The following is a 23,119-nucleotide window of genomic DNA, read 5'->3' as shown; positions in this document are numbered from 1 at the left end:
GATCTTCTGTATTGTCAGTCTGTTCTGCCCACTGAGAAAATGCCTTAGCTTATGAGATGTGAGCTCATGGGAACCTGAGCCAGGGGTGCAGACCCCTCTCTGCACGGGTAAGACACCTCCCGGCCCCCTCACATGCCACCCCTGCCATGGAATCCTTCGCCACCAATGAGTTGAGGTCAGAGGTCAGCGGGGCCCAGGCAGCCCTATCGTGATGAGCAGGGGGGCCTGGGGGAGCCCCTCTCAGCTGCCCCAGGGGCCCAGCCAAGTGGACGACACACAGACAGTAGAGGGTCGAGGGCAGCTGTCCATGCTGTCTGCTCGTCCTGCCTTCCCCCCACTCCTGTCCCTGACAGGTGGAGGGACAGCTTCCAAAGCAGAACAAGGCAGGGTGCCGGGACTCCCACGCCAGCTTTCTTCTCCCCCCGACTGTCCTCTTTTGGAGCTGCGGAGTGAGAAAGGGAGGGAGGGCCCAGGGAGGTCGGGAGGCGTCTGTGCTGTGCTCATTCTTTTCTAAGGTCAAAAATAACGTCTTCTTGCCTCGTTTCTCTTCCTCCCATCCTGAACCTCACAAAGAGATCCCGGTGGCACCGCCAACCACCGCAGCCAGCAGTGTGGAGGAGCCGGAAGGTAGGCTGTCCCCTTTGCTGCTTACGTCTTGCTTTTGCAGTGGGGTGGGGTGGGGTGGAGGGGAATTAGAGGGGCCAGACTCCTCTGAACCACCGTCGGGGTGCTGCTCAGCGTGAGTGGTACCCCAGGGCTAGATTGAGGAGGATGGAGCCACAGGACTTTTTTCTGTGACACTCCCTCCAAGAATAAAAGGGAAGGGGCATTTAATGGTGCCTAAGGGCTAGCCTCTCTCACAAGCCTGGGACCCTCAAAGCTGTGCTCCCCTTCCTCGTCCACCAAAGGTAAGAAGCTCCCTGCCAGCCCAACACCGTCCAACTGGGGGGCATGTAACTCCTTCCGGGGGCTGCGGAGAAGGAAAGAGATGGGCGGTGGGGATGAAAAGGCGTTCTTGAGCACAGGGGTCCACACAGAACTCAGGGGGGCCTGTGAACTGGGACGGGGGATAATCACATCCTCACTGTTCTCACCTCTAGCTGGAATTGAGTGTTTCCTCCATTGCCAAGGTGGGCCACAAACCATGCAGGGTTGGCAGCACTGGTGACTCAGCCACCAGCAGAAATCACAGCTGTTTTCACAGCACGGTAGAGTCGGTGCAGATATCACAAAATATTGTTTGCGCTCACTATTGCTTCAAAATTAAGGAAGTTACCAGACCCGCCGCCAGATCTTGATTTATAATCATTAATAAAGAAGCACATATATTACGTAACTGTACTGTAAATCTGGGTTTTTTAAAATATTTGGATAAGTATAGTTCAGTATTATTAGTTTCCTTTGTAGTTCTATGTATCTTATTTTTGCATTTAAAAATATTACTGTGAGAAAGGGTCCACGGGCCCCACCAGTCCTTGGTACAAGAAAGGTTACACAGCCCTGGCTTAGGGCACACAGAGGGCTCACAGCCTGGCTGAGAGCAGGCCAGGTGTGTACCCAGCGCCCTGGTCCTGGGGTCGCACAGGGCTCTTGTGTCCTGGTACTTGGAGGAGGAGTGGGAACGGGGCATAAAGAGTGACAGTAGGGCCCTGCATGCACATTGGTGCCAGCTCTGGGGACCCCTTTCCTCCTCTCCAGAGAGGACTGTCGGGAGTGTGGGAGGTCTGCACACCTGTGCCATCGCCTCAATATTTTAGAACAGACTCTGGATTTGGGGAGTATTGGCAGTGTGTGGGAACCTGGGAGAAAACAGATTCAGAACTTGCGTATGCAGTCAACAACCAGCCGTCAAAGAGGAGGGGACAGAGGACAGAGACTTTGTTGGGCAGAGTCTTCAGTCTCCTTTGGCTGAGCTGCAGGGGACACTTACAGGAGAAATAGCCACGAGAAGGGGTTGGAGGAAGCAGCGTCACGGGTCCCTGGGAGGCGGGGTGAGGAAGCTCTTTCTGTAAAAACACAATTCAAAGGAACATCCCAGAGCAGGTCAGCTCTAGGGCGGAGCAGTGTTGAAGCTGGAAGACACTTCATTTAATGGAGTCTTGGTTCTCGCTTCCTTGAAGTGACGTCAGTCCCATCAGAACTACCTGGACAAGCTCTCTGGGCTGTGGACGCAGCTCTCCAAGGGCAAGGCAGGGCTTCATGGTCTCTCTCCCACCTTCCATTATTCTAGTCCCTACAGCTTGACTGTGTGGGTTTCTTGCAGTGGTTTTGTCTTTTTCCCTTCCAAATCAGAAATGGGCAAATGGAAAAAAAAAATAGAAAGGAAAAAAAAACCCACTCCTGAGATTTCTTTACAGGCCACGAGAAGCTGGTAGCATGAAGCACAGAATGATCCGTTCAACCAGACAAGCTTCCTGAGCAACTACTTATAAACACGTGTAGCCCCCTCCTTTGAAAAGTCTTCCTTAGCATTTCTGGCTTAATTGACTTTTCTGACTCCTTTTGCTTTTGTTGCTGTTTATTTCCTTTCTTCCTACTGAACCTTTAAAAACATGATTCAGATGGACACAAGCAGTAAATAAACACGCTTACAAAGCACTCTCCTCACAGAGGGACCAAGTGAGCAGATGTGATACCTTGCTCACAGCTTTGGCCAGACCCTTTCTGACCTTCTCTGGTGATCCCCAGATGCCCAGCATCTCTGATGCTCTCTGGAGAACTGGGGCCATGCCCGGGCCATGAGCGCTGGACTCTGGGGCCTGCCACCACAGAGGCCGGCTTGCCTTGTCTCAGCAGGCTGCGACGCTGTGGGCAGGAGGCCAGGGGGGCCCCAGGAAGCAGGGCCTGGGAGCTCACTGCTTCCGAGCCTGTCGATTCTTGCAGTGTTTGAATAGGGAAGGCCTTTGTGCCAGGTTGCCTGAGAAAAGCTTATTTACTTTTGCCTGCCTAACGGAGGAGAATTAATAAACTAAGAATTTGTCCTGAAAGTGCATGGACATAACCTCACCCTGAACCCATCCCCTTGAAGGACCGGCTCACTCAGGGAATGCTGGCCACCTGCTCCTGAGCTGGCTGGTACCCGTCTTGGGGCAGTGACATGAGGAACGCCGTGCCCGTGGGAGATCTGGGGTCAGAGGGCCCGAGAGGGAAACAGGCTGGGAAGGAGATAGGGATCACCCACTCCAAACCCACTGCTTCTGGTTAGACCTCCACCCCCCGGGCTGAAAGAGGGCCACTGCCCTTACTCGCCCTCCAGCTCTGCGGTAGTTGTTGGTCTGCACACTGTGGGGTTTTGTGGAGGCCATTTGGTTCAGCGGGAGGAGCCCTGGTTTGGAGCCGGGAGGTCTGGGGTTGATTCTCCGCTGACTGTGAGGCTGTGGACAGCGCCAAGACTCCTCCTTTCTGCCTCCCTTGAAGCGTGAAGGGGTGGGACCAGTGTGCCTAGGGCCTTCCCTGCCCTGCTCCTCGAGGTGGGAATGGCCTCCTCCTGCTAAGCTTTCTTCCTCTTCAGAAATGCCTGCCCCTTCTCCTTCTGCCTCTGATGGTCAGCTTCTTACCCAGCCCCTTGTAGACGTCCCCATGGGCAGAGGCATGCTGGTGAATAGTTAACACCTGGCTGGGGCGGGGCCTAGTGTGTAGCATTTGCCACTTATTAAACGCTCCCTCCGGGCAGGTTTCAGGCCGTCGCGGGTGACGTCACTGAAGAGATGTGCACGGATTGGCTCTCAGAGCCCACGTGAACCCACTTCACCCACCACTGCCCTGGGCCTCCCCCGGAAATGGAGTGTAGACGCAGGAACAGAGAAATCAGTGGGAGGAAGGGCTGCCTCTCAACAGGATGAGAAGCTGTTGGTCTTTTGCTGGCCTCCTCAGTTTGAAGGGGCATGGCTGCCTTCTCAGTGGAAGCTGGACCCAGGATGGAGGTACAGGAGCGAGAAGCCAACTCCTGTGCTCCCCTACCCTCCAGCAGGGTCTGGGGTCCTCTTTCCAGGCCTGTCCTTCCATTGCACTCACCCCGTTTGGGGCCCTATGTGGGGCCTTCTGCTGACTGCTCCAGCGGCCCAGCCTAGGGGTAGGTGTGGCTTCCAGGCACCCTGGCAGCCCTCAGGGAGCCCAGAGAGAGAACTCTGTGGAACCTGGCAGCTGAACCCATGTGAGCAGCTCCAGGTGTGTGTTGGGGATGGGGGGTGACCTTAGAGATGTCACATCTAGTGGCCCCTCAGCACCTCCATTTTTTTTTTCCCCCCAAAGCCCCAGTAGATAGTTGTATGTCATAGTTGCACATCCTTCTAGTTGCTGTATGTGGGACGCGGCCTCAGCATGGCCGGAGAAGCAGTGCGTCGGTGCGCACCTGGGATCCGAACCCGGGCTGCCAGTAGCGGAGCGCATGCACTTAACCGCTAAGCCATGGGGCCGGCCCAGCACCTCCATTTTTTCATGGAAAAAAATTGGGTTTATATAGACCTGCAACCTGGGTAAGCTTGGATTATTCTCATTTTAGATTTTTGTTTTCCCAGATGGGGAATAGGTCGGGTGAGTATGGGACCAGGAGCTGGTGACTCTTGAATGCGGTATTGGCCAGGTGTTGGGGGCGGGACAGGAGAGAGGAAAGGGCACTGAATTGGGAGCCTGAGACCTAGGTTCTGCCAGATCTTGTTTCCTCCTCTGTGAAAGGGGGTAATGATAACCCTGCCTCTTGGGCTTGTTGTGGGGATTAAACAAGATGATCCCGTAAAGACTTTGACTCAGTGGTGGGCTTATCACAAGTGCTCAGTGATAAACCGATAGAACAACATGGGAAATACAAACACCACAGTGGACTGAGGGGTTGAGCTGAGTTAAAGTCTCTGCTTCTCCTCAGGAGGTAGGATTTGTGGTGGGAGTTGTTGGCACGTGGACAGGTGTGGAGAGTCAGCCAGATGAAGGGTTCTGGGGGAGACCTTGGGAGGGAACGGGGGGCTGCCCAAGGCAGGGGGCAGCTGAAGGAACTGCTCGGTGTCCTCGTCACAGCCTTCCCAGCAGCTGATGTTAGACCCTGAACTAGCAGAGAGTTCAAGACTGGAAATCAATTCACAGTCAAGTGCTTGACTTCACGATAGCCAGAGGTGGAAATAGCCCAAGTGTCCGTCGGTGGAAGAATGCATAAACACAATGTGGCATCTGCGTGCAGTGGAATTTCATCCAGACATAAAAAGGAATGAAGTACTGATACATGCTACAACATGGATGAACCTTGAAAACGCTGTGCTAAGTGAAAGAAGCCAGATGCAAAAGGCTACATAGTATATGATTCCATTTATATGAAATGCCCAGAATAAGCAGATCCAGAGACAGAAAGTGGATTAGTGGTTGGCAAGGACTGGGAGGAAGGAGGAATGGGGGTGACTATTTGATGGGTACAGGCTTTCCTTTTGGGGTGATGGAAAGTTCTGGATCTAACTAGTATTCAGTTCCATTTTAAAATGGCTAAAATGGTCAATTTTATGTATGTGTACTTAGAGTTTAAAAAAAAAGTCAGGTGCTTGAGTTCAGGGTCGAAGGGTGAAGTGAATGTGGTTTGTCTGGTTGGGGTGAGTGGAGAACAGGAGCCATGGACAGGGAGCTGGGGCATGGGCAGCAGTGGGGGACATGCTTATCTTCTTGGAAGGCTTTTGAGGGCAGGGGGTGTCTCTTAGCACCTCCCCACCCCATCTCCAAGCAGTAACAACTCAGCCAACATGGGGGAAATGGCGGTGTAGCTGGGATTCCAGCCAAGGTCTCCTGGCCTCGGAGTCTGTGAGTGGCGTTGACCACTGTGTCATTGTGCCTTTCAGGAGTTATGCTGGTTGGTCGATTTAGGGTAATTTTTTTTTATATTTCTGACCGTGATGTGGTAACATCCTACCAAGAGAGAAGACAGACTCGTGTTTGGTAGAGACAGAGGGGCAGCCAGTTAAAAGCCGCTGTCTTCTGCAGGTGCCAGTTAAAGTGGCTCTTGGGAGTGTGGTTGGTTGGCATGTGGGCTGGCGTGGCTGAGGCCACAGGATCCGGGCTTGGGAGAACCAGTTAGCAGAGCTCTGTCCCTTTGGTCACAAAGTGGCCTGAGTGAGACAGGGCAGATGAATCAGCTTATATGAGAAAACTGGTGGGGGTTTGGTGGGGGGGACCACGGTCCCTGCTTCATACAGCAGACAGCTCTTGCATCATAAAAACACGCCTGTAGAGAATCAGCTGAGAACTGTTGAGACTGGTAAGAGAATTCTGCAAGGAGGCCATTACAAAATTAACATTGAAAGGTCGGTAACTTTTCTGACGTATCAGCAATAACTGGTTACGAAACAGTGTCCGAGTGAGTGAGAGAGGAGATCTGACTGGATGTGTAGCCGTGGTAAGTGCTCAATGAATGCACATCATTTTTATGAGAATGGAAACAGAATCCCAATTAGAATAGCAGCAAAAACATCAAATACACAAAAATAAATGTAGCAATAAAACTACAGAATGCATATTTTAAAAAAGGATAAACCTGTGAGATACTGTGAAGAGCAGGAAAAAAATGGAAGGCCTTACCATGTTCTGGGAGGGCAAACTCAAAATTGTATAATGTCAGTTCTCCCTGAAATAATTTATAAGTTTAGCATAATTCTAGTCAAAATAAGAATTGGATAGGACATGATTGTAAAGTTCAGCTAGAAAAATAAATGAGCGAGAGTAACCAAGAATTTTTTTAAAGAAGAGTAATGAAGGGTGACTTGCCCTACCAGATATTTTAAAATATTGTAAACCGGGTATTTAAATTAGCGTGATACTGGCATAGGAATAGAGAAATCACGAAAGCTGGGTAGAAAGTCCAGAAATAGACTCAAATGTAAACATAAGAACTTGGTATATGGTAAAGCCGTGATTATGAACCAGTCAGGAAAAGGATGAATCAGTCAGTAGATGGTGCTGGGAAAACTGGCTATTTATTTTAAAATAATAATGAAATTAGATTTCTACTTCATGCTGTAAACCAACATAAATCCCAATGGATTAAATATTTATATATTTTTAATGAATCCTTAAAAGTTCTAGAAAAACATGTCAGTATCAATGTAATCTTGGGGTGAGGAAGGCTTTCTAGATATGATACAAAAGTCAGAAATCATAAAGGGAAAGATTTTAAGTAGATAAAAATAGAAAACTTGTGTACTTCAAAAAATCTCTATAAGCAACATAAAAGGCAAACTAAAAGCTGAGAAAAATATTTGTGACGTGGATGATCAAAGATTAATATCTTCAATAAATAAAGAGCTTTCACAATTCAATAAGAAAGAGAGATTCTAATACAACATTGGGTTGAGGAAATGAACTAGAAATTCAGAGATTTTGTACAAATTGCAGTAAGTATCTGGAGTATTACTTACTAGTAATAAAGAAATAACATCAACAAGAATACCACTTTTAAAAAACTTAATAAATTGGCACTATTTAGAAAACAAAAAGTAATTCCCAGTGTTGAGAAGGTTGGGGAAACAGGCGCTCACCTACTCTGGTGATGGGAGGGTAACTTGGTACCACTTTTATGAAGGTTGATTTGGCATCATGGATCAAAATGTGTCTTTGACCCCATGGTTTCACTTCTAGGAATTTAGCCTAAGGAAATAGTGTCATGTGCCAAGACTTAGCTACAAGGTTGCCTATCACAGCTCTGTTTATAATAAGGTAAGAGGGAAACAACCAAATATCTTTCAGTAGAGTTTTAGTTACTCAATGATGGAGTATCCATATAATTATGTTGTAGGAGAATATTTAAATATGAGATGAAAAGATACAATATATTGCCAAAGCAGGTTATACAACAGATTATATGTGGAGAGTCAACTTTGGTGAAAAGACTGGTTTACAGAGCATTTCAAATAAATTGTTTCGTTGTGCTCGTATATTTCTGTTGTTCTCAGCCAGGGGCTGTTTTGTCCCCAGGGGACATTTGGCCATTTCTGGAGACATTTTTGGTTATCACAACTGGGGGAGGTTGCTACTGGCATCTAGTGGGTAGAGGCCAGGGATGCCGCTAAACATCCTGCATTGCACAGGACAGCCCTACAACAAAGATTATCCGGCCTCAAATGCTGACCGCGCCGAGGCTGAGAAACCCTGGTATATTGGTGCAGGATAAACTCCATGTGTTCTCTCCGCAAGTATTAAGGACAGACGTTGCTGCGTCCTAGACAGGCCAGCTCATTTGTTAGTTATGCATCGTGTTGAAATGCATGCAGCTGAGGGTTTAGAAAGCTGTTTTCTCAAGTCAGCAAGCATTTCCTAAGTGATTGTAGGAAACGTTTGCTGGTCCTTTTTCGTGGTAAAATATAGCCCAACCTAAGATGAAATTTATCTCAAATTCTGAGTTTTACTATAAATTACTATATTTTGAATTATTGTGATTTAACTAATTGTTAGACTTCTATTATGAAAAATCTCGGAGAAGTAGAGAGAATGGAGTGGTGGACGCCCACATTCCTGTCACCTCGACTTCATGGTGAACATCTTGTCCCATTTGCTTCAACAGTTTCTTTGCTGAAATATTTTTAAAGCATTGTGACATTTCACTCCTAAATATTTCGGAATGCCATCTCTGGCATTACGATAACAACATTTTGCTGCGTCTTCTAAACACACCTCTAAATACACCTAGCAAAATTGACAAAAATTCTTTAATATCATCTGATGGCTAATCCATCTTCAGACTTTCTTGCTCGTCCCGCAAATGTCTTTTACAGCTGGTTTGCTCAATGGTTTAATTACTAAAGCATCGTATTTAGAAGTGCATCTGGTCCCCCAGGCGTGGGGCTGCTTTTTTTTAATTATTTTGTGAGGAAGATCAGCTCTGAGCTAACATCTATGCCAATCCTCCTCTTTTTGCTGAGGAAGACTGGCTCTGAGCTAACATCTATTGCCAATCCTCCTCCTCTTTTTCTTTTTCCTTTTTCTCCCCAAAGCCCCAGTAGATAGTTGTATGTCATAGCTGCACATCCTTCTAGTTGCTGTATGTGGGACGCGGCCTCAGCACGGCCGGAGAAGCTGTGCGTCGGTGCTCGCCCGGGATCCGAACCCGGACCGCCAGCAGCGGAGCGCGCGCACTCAACAGCTAAGCCACGGGGCCGGCCCCCCTGGGCTGCTTTTGAGGAGATAATGCATGTGAAGTGGCGTGTCGGATGAAAAGTGCTGCCCACGTGTTACGTGTTGTTATCATTAACTTCACGCTCTTCAAGCAGACACAGGGCCACGTCCACCCCGAACTTCGGGCTTTGGGGGCAGGAGTTGCGAGCTCTGAGCTTCCTTCGGGGGACTGTCCCTGAGGAAGGGACACGTCCACGGCAGAGGGGACAAGGGATTGAGACACCATCGTAAATCCTGCCACTCCTCTCCGTGGTGGGAGCAGAGGGTGCAGGAGCTCAAGGGCATTCAGCAGTGATTTAAGGTGCCCCTCTGGGACGAGGGTCTGAAGCAGGGTTTCTCAGCCCTGGCACTGTTGACAGCGGGCTGGGGAATTCTTCGTCGTGGGGGCTGTCCTTTGTATTTAGCATGTTGTGCAGCATCCCTGGCCTCCGCCCTCTGGACAGCTGTGACAATCAGATGTCTCCTGGGGCCAGAACAGCCTCTCGTTGAGAACTACTGGGTTAAACTTGGATTTCCTGACATCAGCCCAGTTCCCCATGACTCTGGTCCAGGAAAGGAAACCAGACGCTGAGCCAAGGGAACGTGGGACAGTGAGCGGGACCTGCTCACTCGGCCCTGGCTGGAGACCAGACTGGTCCTGTATGTATTAAGTTGGACCAAACGGAATTGTTGTTTTATTTAACCATTTGTGACCCACAAAAATGGCAGTTTCTCATGGTCCAAATTCTGTTGACATCCCTTGGCCAGGAGACCCTGCTCTGGGCAGCCCGCATGAAGCAGTCTCTCTGTCCGCTCCTTTCTCACTCTGTCTCACTCTGTCTCTGTCTTTGCTTTTCTCTGTCTTTCTGTCTCCTCTCCCTCTGTCTCTCTTCTCCACCACCTTCCTGAGTCCCTTTCCCTGGACTCCTTCCCTCCTCCTTCCTCTCTCCCCTTTTTGGGGCCAGCACAAAGGGCCAGGGCAGAGGTCAGGCTGAGAGTGAGCAGGGCGGGAGAGCACTGCCGCCCCCATCCCACTGCCAGGGGCCCCTGTCACCCCAGGGAGCACAAAGGAAGCCACTTGCATTGTGGGTTTCAGGGTGCCCATTGTTCCCCTGTGGCTGGGCCTTTGCAGGTGGAGCTGCCGACAGCATGGAGGAGGATAAAGGGATGAGCTGGGAGGCCAGGGGAGCAAGTGGGGGGCGGAATATTTAGCCCTTCTTGGGAGCTCTTCCCACTGGGAACTCAAGGGGGATGGCTGATGGGAATAGGACAAGTGACAGGTGTCAGTGAGAGAGAGGATTGGAATCCCCAGGACCCGCCCCATGTCACACAGATGTCACAGGGTCCTTTTTGGCGAAGGCTGGGGGTTGGGGCTGTGCAGGCTGCAGAGCTAGGCTGAGGCAGGGTGGATGCGGAGACCACCCCCCACCCCGGGCAGTCCCTGCCCAGAGCTGTGTCTGAGATCCCTTGGGAATTCCTGTCGAGGTCCTGAGCTGGGCACTGGTGGGAGGGGACCACAGTAACTGGGCTGTGCCAGGCACCCTGGCCTGAGGCCCTCAGCGCAGTCAGTCCTCTCTCCCTTCTGGATTGCTGTTAGGTGCGGCCCCAGCAGAATCTCAACAGCCACTGAACTGGATGGAATAAGTAAAGCCCTCTCCCCAGTGCCAGAGGTGGAGGTTGGGCAGCAGACGTAATGGTCCCTTGATTACTTAAATACCCTGCCAGATTTAAAACCACTCCAGACTCAAAGTCATGATAATACTAGTAATGTGTTATCATCAGCTTGGGCTGCCATGACAAATACCATAGACTGGGTGGCTTAAATAACAGAAATTTATTTTCTCACAGTTTTAGAGGCTGGAAGTCCAAGATCAGGGTGCCGGCATGGTCTGGTTCTGGTGAGGGCTCTCTTCCTGACTTGCAAATGGCCTCCTTTTCACTGTGTCCTGACTTGGGAGGGGGAGAGCTCTCTGTGTCTCTTCTTATAAGGGAACTACTCCCATCACCTCCATGACCTCATCTAACCCTAATCACCTCCCAAAGCTCCTCCTCAAAATACTGTCACATTGCAGGTTAGGGCTTCAGCATAGGGATTTTGGTGAGACATAATTCAGTCCATAGCATGTAATAACAGCACAACCTTAAATGCAATCATTTATTTAAGACCATGGATTTTAAGTATTTCGTGACCCTCCCCACCCCAATTAAAGTGTCCTGTAGGCTAGTTGACAGCTTTGGGCTCAGTCTTCTCAATGATCTATTTATCCCCCTCCCAGCTCAGAATCCCGGAGTCCCAGCTGAGCCCCGGGAAGGACTGGTTGGGAGGCTGACTATGATCACCCAGACCCCGCCCTCCATCCTCAATCCGTGCTTGCTCCGCAGCCGGGCAGGGCCTGGTGGGCAGAGCCACCCTTGTGTTCATAGTCACAGTGCCCAGGGGGCTGTCTTGGGGGCTGTTTCAGGGCTGAGTTGAGGGGACTGTTGGGGATTTGGATCAAGAAGGGTGCCCAGCCCCAGGGGAGGGAAGGAGAAGAGGAGAATGAACTGGGACATCGTCTGCCCACTAGCCAGGCTTCCTGCTGTGGACATATGACCTTTAGAGTTGGAAGGACCAACGTGGCCTCGAGGCTGGGAGGCTACCAGCTGCCTTCTACCATGGCTGGTAAGCTGCTCACCTTCCCTCAGCCCCACCCCCACCTTCCATTGAGCAAGTCTCTCCTCTCTGCTGCTCTGTCCCTCTGCTCCATATGCGTGGCGTAGGAAACAAGTCCCCACTCTGCCCCAAAGCGTGACCACACAGATCATGGACCTTGCATCTTTGACCCCTGGGGCAGAGCTTTAATTCAGTGAGAGCAGTGGGTCCACATCTCAGGAAGGGCAGTGGGGCACTGCGCCTTTCCCATTGCTTCCACTGGAGAGGTCAGCTTCTCCCTAGGGAGGAGGGTGGCAAGTGTCATTTGCGCTGTTCTGTGGTCTCTGCTCAAAAAGTGAAGTGTATTGGAGGACTGAGAAAAGGAGAGCGCTGTTTGGTTTGCAGAGATTGGAAATTAACCTGGAGTCTGAAACGAATTTATTTTGCATGAAGAGGTATCTGGAAATCGGTGGTGTGCGGGAGCCAGCATGCACCTGCTCACACTGGTTCACGAGAGCTGACTGTGGGCATCTCTTCCCAGCTCTGCGTTCAGGGCATCATGCTGGTAGTTTGAAGTTGGCCATGGTGGGGATATTTACACTGTGGAAATTGGCACATGCTACAAACCAAGGCTTTTTCTTCCCAGAGAGCTGGTGGTTAAACATTTCTCAGCATTTCTTCCTAAAGCCGTCCTGGGATTGGAATTTTGGATCTTGATGTCACAGGGACCCTGGAGATAGATCATCATCTGGCCTCCACATTTGACCGATGGGGAGACTGAGGCCAAGAGGAGGAGAGGGACTTGCCCTAGGTCGCACAGTGGGTTGATGGCAGAACTGAGGTGAGGACCCCGGTCTCTCAACTTTCCGCTCTCTCGTAGTGCCTCAAGCAGTCAGCTGTGGGGAGAAATCAGACCTGGGGGCTTAGAAAGATTCCTCTAAAGTTTTCCTGCAGGCTGTGACATCTTCACAGTAGCTTCCATCTTCACCAGGTGGAGAAACCTTTTTTTTTTTTTTTTTTTTTGTGAGGAGATCAGTCCTGTGCTAACATCCGCCAATCCTCCTCTTTTTTGCTGAGGAAGACGGCCCTGGGCTAACATCTGTGCCCATCTTCCTCCACTTTATATGGGACGCCGCCACAGCATGGCTTGCCAAGCAGTGCGTCGGTGCGCGCCCGGGATCCGAACCAGCGAACCCCGGGCCGCCGCAGCGGAACGCGCGCACTTAACCGCTTGCGCCACTGGGCCGGCCCCTGGAGAAACCTTTTTAGGCCGGATAGTCCGGGATTGTCCTGGCTCTGGACTTCATCCCAGTCCCTCTTCCTCTTTGTGGCAGATGTCTTGCTGTGGGTGGGGGAAGAGGTGGAGGGTCAGCCTTCGTTGGGGTTATCAGGGGCCCTGGTGTCTTGGATTGGGTTCTCTGGACCCTCAGGGGCCCCAAACAGAGATTCCTGGGCAGATGCTTTGTTCATTGAGGGGATGTTCTTAGGGGAAGCCGGGAAGGGAGAGAGGGAAGCAGGACAGGGCAGAGGAAGAAGCTGGGACAGCGTGTGGGTTCAGGAGAAGTTGAGCTTCAACCTGATCCCATGGGGAGCTCTGCAGGCTGGGTGGTTACTCCTGCCTGTGTAGTCAGCCACGGCTGCGCCCTGGGGAGGGCTGTATGTAGCCTTCCAGATGTTTCCAAGGAGAGCAGTTTCCATCAGCCAGGGGCAAGCCTTCAGAGAAAGTGCAAGTGTGAGCCATTGGCAGCCAGCACAGGGAGCAGAGTAAAGGGGCCCTGGGCCGGGCACCAGCCATATCTGCTCTACTGGTAAGTTATTTAGGGGAAGGCAAGTTTTACTGGGGTTCGGGGACCATCTGTGGATTTCTGTTTTGTTTGCTCTCCAACAGCCTTACACTGTAGGAAGACCTGGTGGTTATTCTCTGGGCCCCGTGTCCTCCTGCTGATAGCCAGCCAGTCACTCAGTAATGACAGTCTTCTATCTCTTGTATCTCTCTTTTCCACCATGCACACCTCTGCTGCTGCTGTCCTAGTTCAGACTCGTTCTACTTCTCACCAGCCTGTATTGGTCAGGGCAGGCAATGTGCTGTGATAAGCAGCCCTAACAGTCCGTTGCAGGTGTTCCTGGTGGTGGGGGCTCCCTTCCAAGCGGTGAGTTAGGGGCCCAGGTTCTTCCATCCTGGGGCTTTGCCAGCCCCCAGGGCCTTGGAGTCATCGCTGGTTTGGAAAGAGAGAGCATAGGGGAGCACGTAGGAGACTTTTCCAGGCTAGGCCTGAAAGTGCCATGCATCACTTCTACCCATGTCCCATTGGCCAGAGCTCAGTCACATGACTATGCCTAACCACAAGGGGTGCTGGGTAATGTAGTCTGTAAGCCCAGGAGGAAAATGAAGTGGTGTTTGAGAACTACATAGTCTTTGCCATAGACCTTTTTGTTCACTCTGCTGACTTCAGGGGCATGGTGCTGCGGTTACTGGCATCAGAAAGTGATGGTGAGCTTTGAGGGCCTCTTCTCTGTGTAGGAAGCAGTTTAGTCTGGTCTTGCCAGAGAGATGTGCATCGTGCCCAACAGCTGCCTAGGTTTGGGGCATGGGCCCACCCAGGGAACTGAGCAAAGACGACACTTGGGTTCCAAGGCATGACCTCACTGGCACTGGCTTAACCAGCTGGGCTAACCGGCCAACCAGCCAGCCGGGTGGACGCTACAGGGCTATAAGCATCCCACTCTTTCATGACCTTCCCAGGGAGCCCCGCTTAGCCTCCCCCTCTCCTGCTCGGCTGAATCACCCTTTAGTGTTGACAGCAACTCCAGGCTGTGTCTCCCGTTGGCTCTTGCTGGAGAAGCGTTATCGAGAGCCAACTGGATCCCCATCGGGACAGCTTTGTTTTCCCTGCCGAACACAAAATCTCCTGTTCACTCGGAGAGCCGACAAGGAGACCCTGTGGGGCTGGCCCGGTGGGAGCAGATACCAGTGAATGCAGCTCCCGAATGGCTTCAGCTTATTAAAGGCGAATACACAGGATAACTCTGCCCTCCGAGTGGGAGACAGAATGGAGGGCACAGAGCTGTTACAGCGGATTAGCAGCCGCAGACTGACGGAGGCAGGTGCAGCCTTTTCTGCAATTTGGAAGGGTTTATGAAATACTGATCCTGTGCTCTATAAATCCTCCCCTTGGCCTCGTCTGGACTACAGGCTGAAAATGGGGATTTCTTGTCCAGCCAGGCTTGGTATGGTTTTGAGTACTCCCCATCCCCCCAACTCCCAGCGTTCCTTGGGGATTCTGATCTGAGGATTTGTGCACTTGTCCGTTGATTAATTTTCTCTTCATTCATTCAGCCCTTGCACACTGACTGAGGGCCTGTGCTAGGTGCCAGGGTCACAGAAATGATAGAATGTGGAGCCCTGAGTTCAAGGGACCATGATTTATTATGCGGGAAAGATGCATAAATAGGTGATTCTAATTCAGACTGCTACCTGTTAGAGTAGAGCCGAGTGTAACGTGTCAGCAGATACCCATGTGGCCTTCTCTGGGCCTCACAGTGTCAGGCTTTGCTAAGAGCCTGCTGGGTCTGTTCTGCCCTCATTCAAAGCCTCAAGTCCAACATGGCTCTTCACCCCTCTGGATGGGCTACTGTCTCTTAGTGGCACCCATGGCAGATAAGGAGAATTAGTGGCATGGCTAGAAATTTGGGATCCTCTAGCAAAACGTCTAGAAAATCCATCTTGGATTTGCATGGCAGAATTTACATCTTGCAAAAAGCTTGGTGGGGCTGTATTTCTCTGGCTGTGATCCAGATGTGGTCTCAATGTCTTTCCTTCACAGAGATGGGGACCCCTCCCATCTGCCCCAGTCAGGTACCCCTCATCCAGCAGGTAGCTCATCTTCAGCAAGCAGAAATCTCTGTTTGTATTCTTCACCGGGGTTTACAGGACTCATCTCTGGTGCAAGAGTTGTGAACTTTGACGAAAGATTTTTTAACTTGTTCTGTGGTTCAAGGTATTATAGCAGGAGGGGAGCGAAGGGGATGGTTTGGACCCCAGGGCTGCCCTAAAGTCTGACCTTCCAAGGGAGGAGGCATGTGGGATCAGAAGGCTCTGGGGTAACTTGTCCCAGGGCCCAGTAGGTGTCCCCAGTTTCTAACAGGAGCTGGTGCTTGTGGGTGCTGGGAATGGAGCTAAATGGTGTCTCCCACACGCATGACCTCCCCTGTGGGCAAAAGCTGCTTAGTTGTTTGTCCCCCAGAATTGTCCTGGAAGCCTCTCCAGGAGCCTGTGTGTGAACTCCCTGCGGTGGGTCAGGGGCAGCACTGGGGGTCTGTGGGACCCACAGCCATGCCTAAACTCCTGAGGTCCATCATTCTCTCATTCCATTTCCCGCTGGTCTGTGGATGGTGGGTGGGAGCCCCGGAAACACAGACCCCAGGGTGCCCTCTATGGGAGACAATGTGGAGCAGCCATTGGAAACCCTGTGTCTGGGGAGTGCCTGGAGACAAGAGATGGCTAAGAAGTGGAAGACTGGTATAACAGATGAACTTGGCCTTTTTGTTAAAGCCTAGGATGTGTCTAGGCGGGGAGGGCAGGGTGGGGTGAGGTCCAGGGTATCCACTGGCCTCGTGGTGACCTTCAACCTCTAGGCGCTGCAGTGGCTCTTGGGGAGGGCAGCTGTGCCTCTGCCCGGAATGTGAAGACTCCTAGCACCTTCTGCGGGGGGGGCATTCGGGTCTGTGGTTACCTGGAGTATATCGAGAATTCTTTCCTTCCCCAAAGCAAACACAGTACCTTTGTTCTCCACCTGAGAAGGTCATGGAGTGTGGTCTTGACAGGGAGGACTTCAGGATCTGCTGCGGTTCTGGCATTGTTGTGGAATGAGCGGCCCCCATAAAAACAGTTTTCAGACACCTGAGGGGTCATTCGTGGAAATGCCATGCAACTTTTTCAAAAACCGTTTTGGATGGAAATCTTCCCCAAATGTGTCACCAGCTTTCCTGCCTTATTAAGCACTGCACATCGAACATGATTTCACCTTTCAGGATGCTACAGCCATTGCAAAAAGGGATTGTGCTGTAATGCAGTCATGAGCTCAGAGCTGTTGCAGCCGCTTTAGGACTGTTGGCCTCTATTCACAATGGCCCTTAGGTATTCTCCATCTGCTTTTCATAGTTTCATCGCTTCCTGCCTCTTCTTTGTCCTCTGTTTGCTGGCTGTTCCTTCTTCTTGCCAGTGGGTCAATCTCTGGAGGGTCCCCCCACCCTTTAAACATGTAGATCCTAATGTACTGTGTTCTAGGAATGGCGATAACAACATTTATTATCAGTGTTTGTAAATAAGGGATCATTAAGCAACCCATGAAGACCTGAGGGATTCCTTTGTGATAGCAATTTGGCTGCATAGACATCTTCCTTCCTGGTTCTCACTTGGACTCCAGGGAACTGAGATAAACAGATAAGTGGCCTCTAGTCAAGTAGGATTTTACAGTCATGAAGCATTTCCATACTCAGCGTAGATGTCCATAAAGTCAAGAGGAGGCAGCGTTCGTCTCCTCAATTCTCACAGCACAGAACTGAGCAACAGAGAGGTTAAGAAGAGGGACCAGCATGATGTCCTTGGAGTATGAAGGAACCAGGAAAGCTTGGGAGGGAGGGACCCTGTCTCCCAAAGTCTTGAGGGCTGATCTGTTGGTTAAACGGGTGGTAGGTGTGTGCTGGGCTGTTCCAGAAGGTGGAACTGAGGCTGTCTGGGGGGACTTACAGAAACAGGTGAGGCTCAGCTGAGGGAAGTCCTCCCCAACCCTAGGGTCGGTGGTGAGGCAGATACAGGCAACAGGGTGGCAATAGGAGGTGCAAGGGTGGACCAACCTTCAAGAACCCTTTCCACTCTAAAAAGGTGGATTCTATGGCCTGTGTCCACTCTGTTAGTCAGTGGCAGGTGACAAAATAAACCAGGGATTGCAAGAATGTGTCAGGTTTCCCACTGAGCAACAAGGAGCATCTCATTGTGTTCCGGGCTCCTTTGGGTGCTGAGGTTGATTAGTGATGTCTGCCATGAGCTTGGAGAGGGAACTGGTGGCCCATGTGCTGCCTATGTGCTTTTCCTGCCTCTGCACTTGCTCCCAATCGGTGTCTCCTCTGGCAACCCTCATTTTTTTTCTGGAGATAAGTTGCGCATCATCAGGCCTTTAAACTAGGCATCTCGGGGTTCATACCTGCTTTCCTCTTTTGCTTTCTCCTCTTCTCATTCGATAGTAAGGGCCAGAAGCTCATCTGCCATTTCAGTGGAGAACCGCTTCAGAAACAGTTGCAGGAAGAGAAATCTACTCCCTGGGTGTGGCAGCTTCTTGAATGTGGCCTCCCTGCTCCTTCCTTTCTCTGGCAGCCTGAGCCCACAGCCACCTTCCCTAGGGGCTTGGCTGGTGGAGGACACACAGGGGCATTGTGGTGGAAGCTGACTCTTTGGAAAGGGGTGTGTGGGAGGATGGATGGGGTGGGGGAGTTACACAGAGGTTCTGCCTGAGGACAGGAAGCCGAGAGGATGGTCCCTTGAGAAGGGGCAGCCTGTGCACCAGGTGGGGAGGCTAAGGGTCGTTGCTCAGTGGTCATCAGGTTGCCCATGGCTTTGGGGACAAAGACCCCTCTGGGTGGCCCTGACCTGGAGTGAAGGGCAGCTGGTGCTCGGGAAAGTGCCCCCACAGGCTGGTGACCTGGGACATGGAGCATTCCAGGTCTCAGTTTTCTCGTGTGTGATGGAAATGGCAGTGCTAATGCTACCGCCCAGCCTCCTTATAGGTCACTGAGCGGCTCAAATGGGGTTGTGGGTGGAAAGCGCTTGGTGAGGGCGGCCCAGGTGTGGACTCATCACCGTCCCAGGTGTTCCCGCTGGAGTCAGGCCCAACTCCAGTGGGGCTCGTGGATTAGACACAGCCGCCCTCTGAGGGTGAGGCGGGATCTGCAGGCCGGGAGCGGGGTGACCCCAAAGCCTGTGGGGCTGGGGCCATCTTCGAGGTAGAATTAATCCCCTCAGCATGGTTCACGCTGTCTGGGGAGGACTGAGGGTGGGCGGCCGAGGGTCAAGAGAAAATTCTGGATGTCCAGGAGCTGGTTCAGCCTGCTGAGGTCTCCCGCCTCCAGTCAGGAGGGCTTTCTGCGGCCCCAAAGGCTCTGGGCAAGAGGCTTTAATCTAATTACATGCTTTATTTGAGCCAATTTGTTTTCCAATCCATCTTGTTCAGCAAGAAGAAAGAGCCTGCTGGGGACTCACGGCACCCTCTTGTTCCGAGTGGAGAAGAGGGGCAGCTCTCCCACCTCACATGGCCAGTGCCGCCCCCGACCTCTCCCAGCCCGGCCACCCCACCCCAAACCAGGCTGCAGGCTGCCCTGCGCCGTGGGGAGGGGCCGGCCGGACAGCTGCCTCCGTCAGCTGAGGGAGGAAGCACCTTGCTTGCTGGTCCCCACCTGAGAGCCTGCCTAGCCCTGTCTCTGCACCAGGTGGCCCTGCAACAGGACGGGCGTCCAAGGCAGGCGACCCGGGAGGGGGGTGCTCCTTCTCGCGGGGTCAGCCCGGGCTCCGCGCCCTCCTGGCTCCTCCTGTAGGAGCTGCCCTCCGGCCCCATATTTTCAGTCTGCAAATATATTTTCATAATAAGGCAGTGGATTTAGAATCTGTGTTATTAAAGTCCAAACAAAACAGCGAAGCCCTTCAAACCTCCCCGGAGAGGGAAGATTTATCGGCTCCGGCCGCACTCCCCAGGCAAGCAGCCGCTCTCGCCAAGCTGTAGCTTTTTCTGTTTCCCAGCATTTTCCAAAATCGTCTTTTTCCGCCCTTCAGAATCCTGCTCGGGCCTTCGCCTTCCTGCTGTTGACGCACTCGCTCTCTGGGCGGGTCCCCTGCGGGGTCTGGTGTCGTCTGCCCTTGGGCCAGGAGAGTGCAGGAATGGCTGGGGCCGCGGGTCACTTGCCGGCCCCACGGCGGTGGCAGCTGAGCCGCCTCTTACTCGACAAATATTTATGAGAGCATGTGAGTGGCCCCGGCCCTGGGGAGAGAGCTGTGAACAGGGCAGCGGCCTCTGTCTTCAGGGAGGGAGGCAGACCATCAACAAACCAACCGAAAAACGTGGAACTGACTGTGACGGGTGCTGGAGGAACCAGAGCCCCTAAAGATGGGCTTGCTCTTCGGGAAAGCTGGAGGTCGGTCAGTACATACAGTACATTGAGTGAGAAATAAGAAAAATTTTTTTACGTTGGTGTGCCAAGAATACAATGAGATTGGTTTTCTTGTCATGGCTCCTAAATTATAGTAAAAATAATGATAGCTAACAGTTTTTAGTGCTTATCACGTCAGGCTTCATCACACTAGGACTTCAAAGATTACACACTCTTGCCTCCATTTAATAAATGAGGAATCTGAGGTTCAGAGAAGTGCAGTAATGTGCCCGAGGATACACAGCTTGAAAGGCGCAGAGCCAGCGTTTTGAGTTCCTCGACAGCTTACCTCCCCGGCATCCTGCAGCCCAGAGTTCCTCAGTACTCTGAGAGAGACCATTCTCCCCGGGGTGGTGGATCGTATCCTGGGGTCCAGGGAGAGACGGTCTGTCCAGCTGGCACTCCACACCCTGGAGAGCGGGCGAGGACCTGCAGAAAAGCCTCAGATTCAGAGCTCGAGGATGCTGCTCTTCAGATAGCAGCTGTGCATCCCAGCACAGGCCTCACGGCCTCCTGATTTCTGGTGCCGCTTCAGCCCACTCCGGCCCAAATCATGCCCTCTTTGTTGTCAAGGAGCTTAGCAGGTTAAAAAGGTACCTAAGCCCTTTACCCGGGCTTCTCACGGGCGTCACCCGGATAACCGTAGAGGAGGCTGTCTTTTGTGTGGGGAGCCTGTATTTGTGGGTTTGTCCAAGCAGTCTTGGTACCTCACAGGGCCAACTGCATTCAGCTTCTTTTATACTGCCATGATCGTGGTCACAAAGGGGGACCCAGAGTTAATGATCCAGTGGGTTCCATGAGCATCCAGTCGTGACCCACGCTGCGCCAGTGCTGGGAGCAAGGTCCGATTCACTGCAGGGAGAGGAGGCAGACCGACCATTCCGGACCGTGAGATGGGCGCTAAGAACATAGAGGGTGCCCAGCTGTGCTTGGGGGCTGAGAGGAAGGCCACACAGGTGACACAGGAATGGGTTCCGAGGACGGTCCCCAAGGGGAAAGGCATTGAAGGCCAAGGTGTGGTGGCTGAACCTGTGGATGGCAGCTGCGGGTCTCTGGCTTCTCCAGTACCCGTGGGGTTAGGTCCTGTTCTGTCCAGATATGCTGCAGAGAACAGGATTCAGCCACCATGCACTCGAATGGAGGAGAAGACGTGTTACATTGAGCAGAGGAAGTGTCCCGAGACCCTGGACCTTGGGCAAAGACAGGGTCCTGGCTGTGGGCCTGAAGCCTCTTCATCCGGGCCCCTTCTCTCTTGGCCTGCTGCCCGGCTCTGGGTCCACAGCCCAGAAGGGATCTTGGAGGCAGACATGCTCCTGTAGGGGGATGGCTCCCTTGCCCAGACCCCACCACGCCAGCCGGCTTCTTGGTGTGGATCAGTTTTATAGTTTCTGCTGAGGACTGGGGCCAGCTCGCTCCATCTCAGGTCTCAGCTCTCCTCCTCGCTCCCTGAGGCCCCACCTTTCCCGCTGCTCCGCCATCCTTCACCCTCCATTCACCGTCATTCAGCTGAGCCCTCTGAGGTTGCCTTGAGTCCATCACACCCAGTTGGCGGTGCCTTCTCATCCTTCAGATCCCAGCAGAAAGGTGGTCCCCTCGAGAGACCGTCTCTGACATCCCTCTCACGCACCACAGTTATTTCCTCCTCAATCCTATGAACGGGTAGGACAGCTATCATCACTACTAGCCCATTTCACTGAGGGGAAACTGAGGCTCGGAATGGCTTAGGGCCCAGATCATAGGGCTGGTGATGTGATCGTTTTCTACAAGAAACAACCGCTTTCCCTGGAGCCCTTCTTAGTTGACTTCCACTTGCGTCCTCGGGGCCAGAAGTGGGGACGTGGCCATGGTGAGCTTCCAGGGCGTCTTTGAGGAGGAGTATTTGAAGTTGGGAACATTGGGGTTTGCTCTTTGCAAAGAAAGGAGAATGGGTATTGGGGAGGCTGTAGCAGATCCGTCAGACCCAGGCCATCACAGCGGGTGACTCTCTGGGGGAAGGTCCAAGAAAGGAGGGCCCTGGGTGTGCCTTGCACGTGTGCGTGCCCCCCGGGAGCCACTGTCTGGGAAGCCCTGGGCGAAGATGGCCACGACTGGGGAAGAAGCAGAGAGAAAGGGAAGGGCTTCCCTGGGGAGCAGTGGGTGGGGGCCGGAGCAGTAGCAGCCCCGGCGCTGATCAGCTGAGCCTCAGCCGCTGCCTTGACACAGGAAGAGGCTCGAGCGCTCAGTTCGCCGGTGTAGAGCATGCACGTCCATACTTCTTCCTGTAGCCCTTCAGAAAGAACGAGGCTCGTGCAGCAGAATGACAAGTGGTTTCTTTATAAGGACAGGACAGAGTGGAGATCATGTCCCGGTAGCCTCAGGTGAGGTGGGGCCTAGGCAGCCCAGGGGACCCCTCCCTGATGGTAAGAGGGTGAAAGCCTCTCTTGACCCCATGCAGCCAAAGACCCCACACCCAGCAGCCCTGAGTGACCCAGACTTGGCTAGAACCCTCTGGTGGCTTTGTGTTACATTTAAAATAGAATCCAAACCGTATCCAGCCCCACACGGCTCCTCAGGCTAGTGTGACTCGTCTCTCTGCTCCTTTCCTCGTTCACTGTGTACAAGGCACCCCAGCCTTCATTCAGTCTCTGGGCCGTGCCAGGCTCAATCCTGCCTCAGGGCCTTTGCACAGGCTGTTCTTCCTGCTTGGAACCCTCTTCTCAGATCTTCTTGCCCCTGCCTCCTTCCCACTGTTTAGGTCTCAGTGTTGTGTCACATCCTCAAGGAGCTTTCCCTGACCACCTAGCTAGAGCAGTGCCCTCAGTCCCAACCATATTACCGTGCACACGGTTGGCTGACGACTCACTTTTCCTTTGTCCCTTGATATTAATGTTTGTGGATTTGGGAGAGGATGAAACTTCACACACACACACACGTACACGTGTACACCCCCCATCTCTTAGGAAAGATACAGCGCTTCCCAGCAGCAGAAGCCCCGTGGATTAGGAATACAGGTGTCACCTCATTGAATATGGATAACAGCTTGTTATAGGATCCCCCATAAGTAAGTGGTCCCCATCCTCACTGAAGAAGACACTCACCTCAGAATATTTTTAGTGTTCTTTTCTTTTTAATGTAAGAATGGTACATTCATTATAGTAAAATTAAAAATATAGATAAACCAAAGCAAGAATATAA

At 52.1% G+C, this 23,119-nt stretch overlaps 1 protein-coding gene across 1 annotated transcript in view; it reads left to right on the top strand.

The window, feature by feature from the left end:
• NTN1 (netrin 1) overlaps positions 1–23,119 on the top strand; it is a 175,390-nt gene that overhangs the window by 126,968 nt on the left and 25,303 nt on the right. Inside the window, exon 5 of the mRNA XM_058559727.1 lies at positions 574–627. Coding sequence (XP_058415710.1) covers positions 574–627 — 54 coding nt within the window. The remainder of the gene's footprint in view (positions 1–573; positions 628–23,119) is intronic.

The sequence above is a fragment of the Diceros bicornis genome, chromosome 18, assembly GCF_020826845.1.
Source record: "Diceros bicornis minor isolate mBicDic1 chromosome 18, mDicBic1.mat.cur, whole genome shotgun sequence".
Taxonomy (NCBI): Eukaryota; Metazoa; Chordata; class Mammalia; order Perissodactyla; family Rhinocerotidae; genus Diceros; species Diceros bicornis.
Note: the sequence above shows the minus strand (reverse complement) of the source record. Positions and strands in the feature narration are given on the sequence as shown.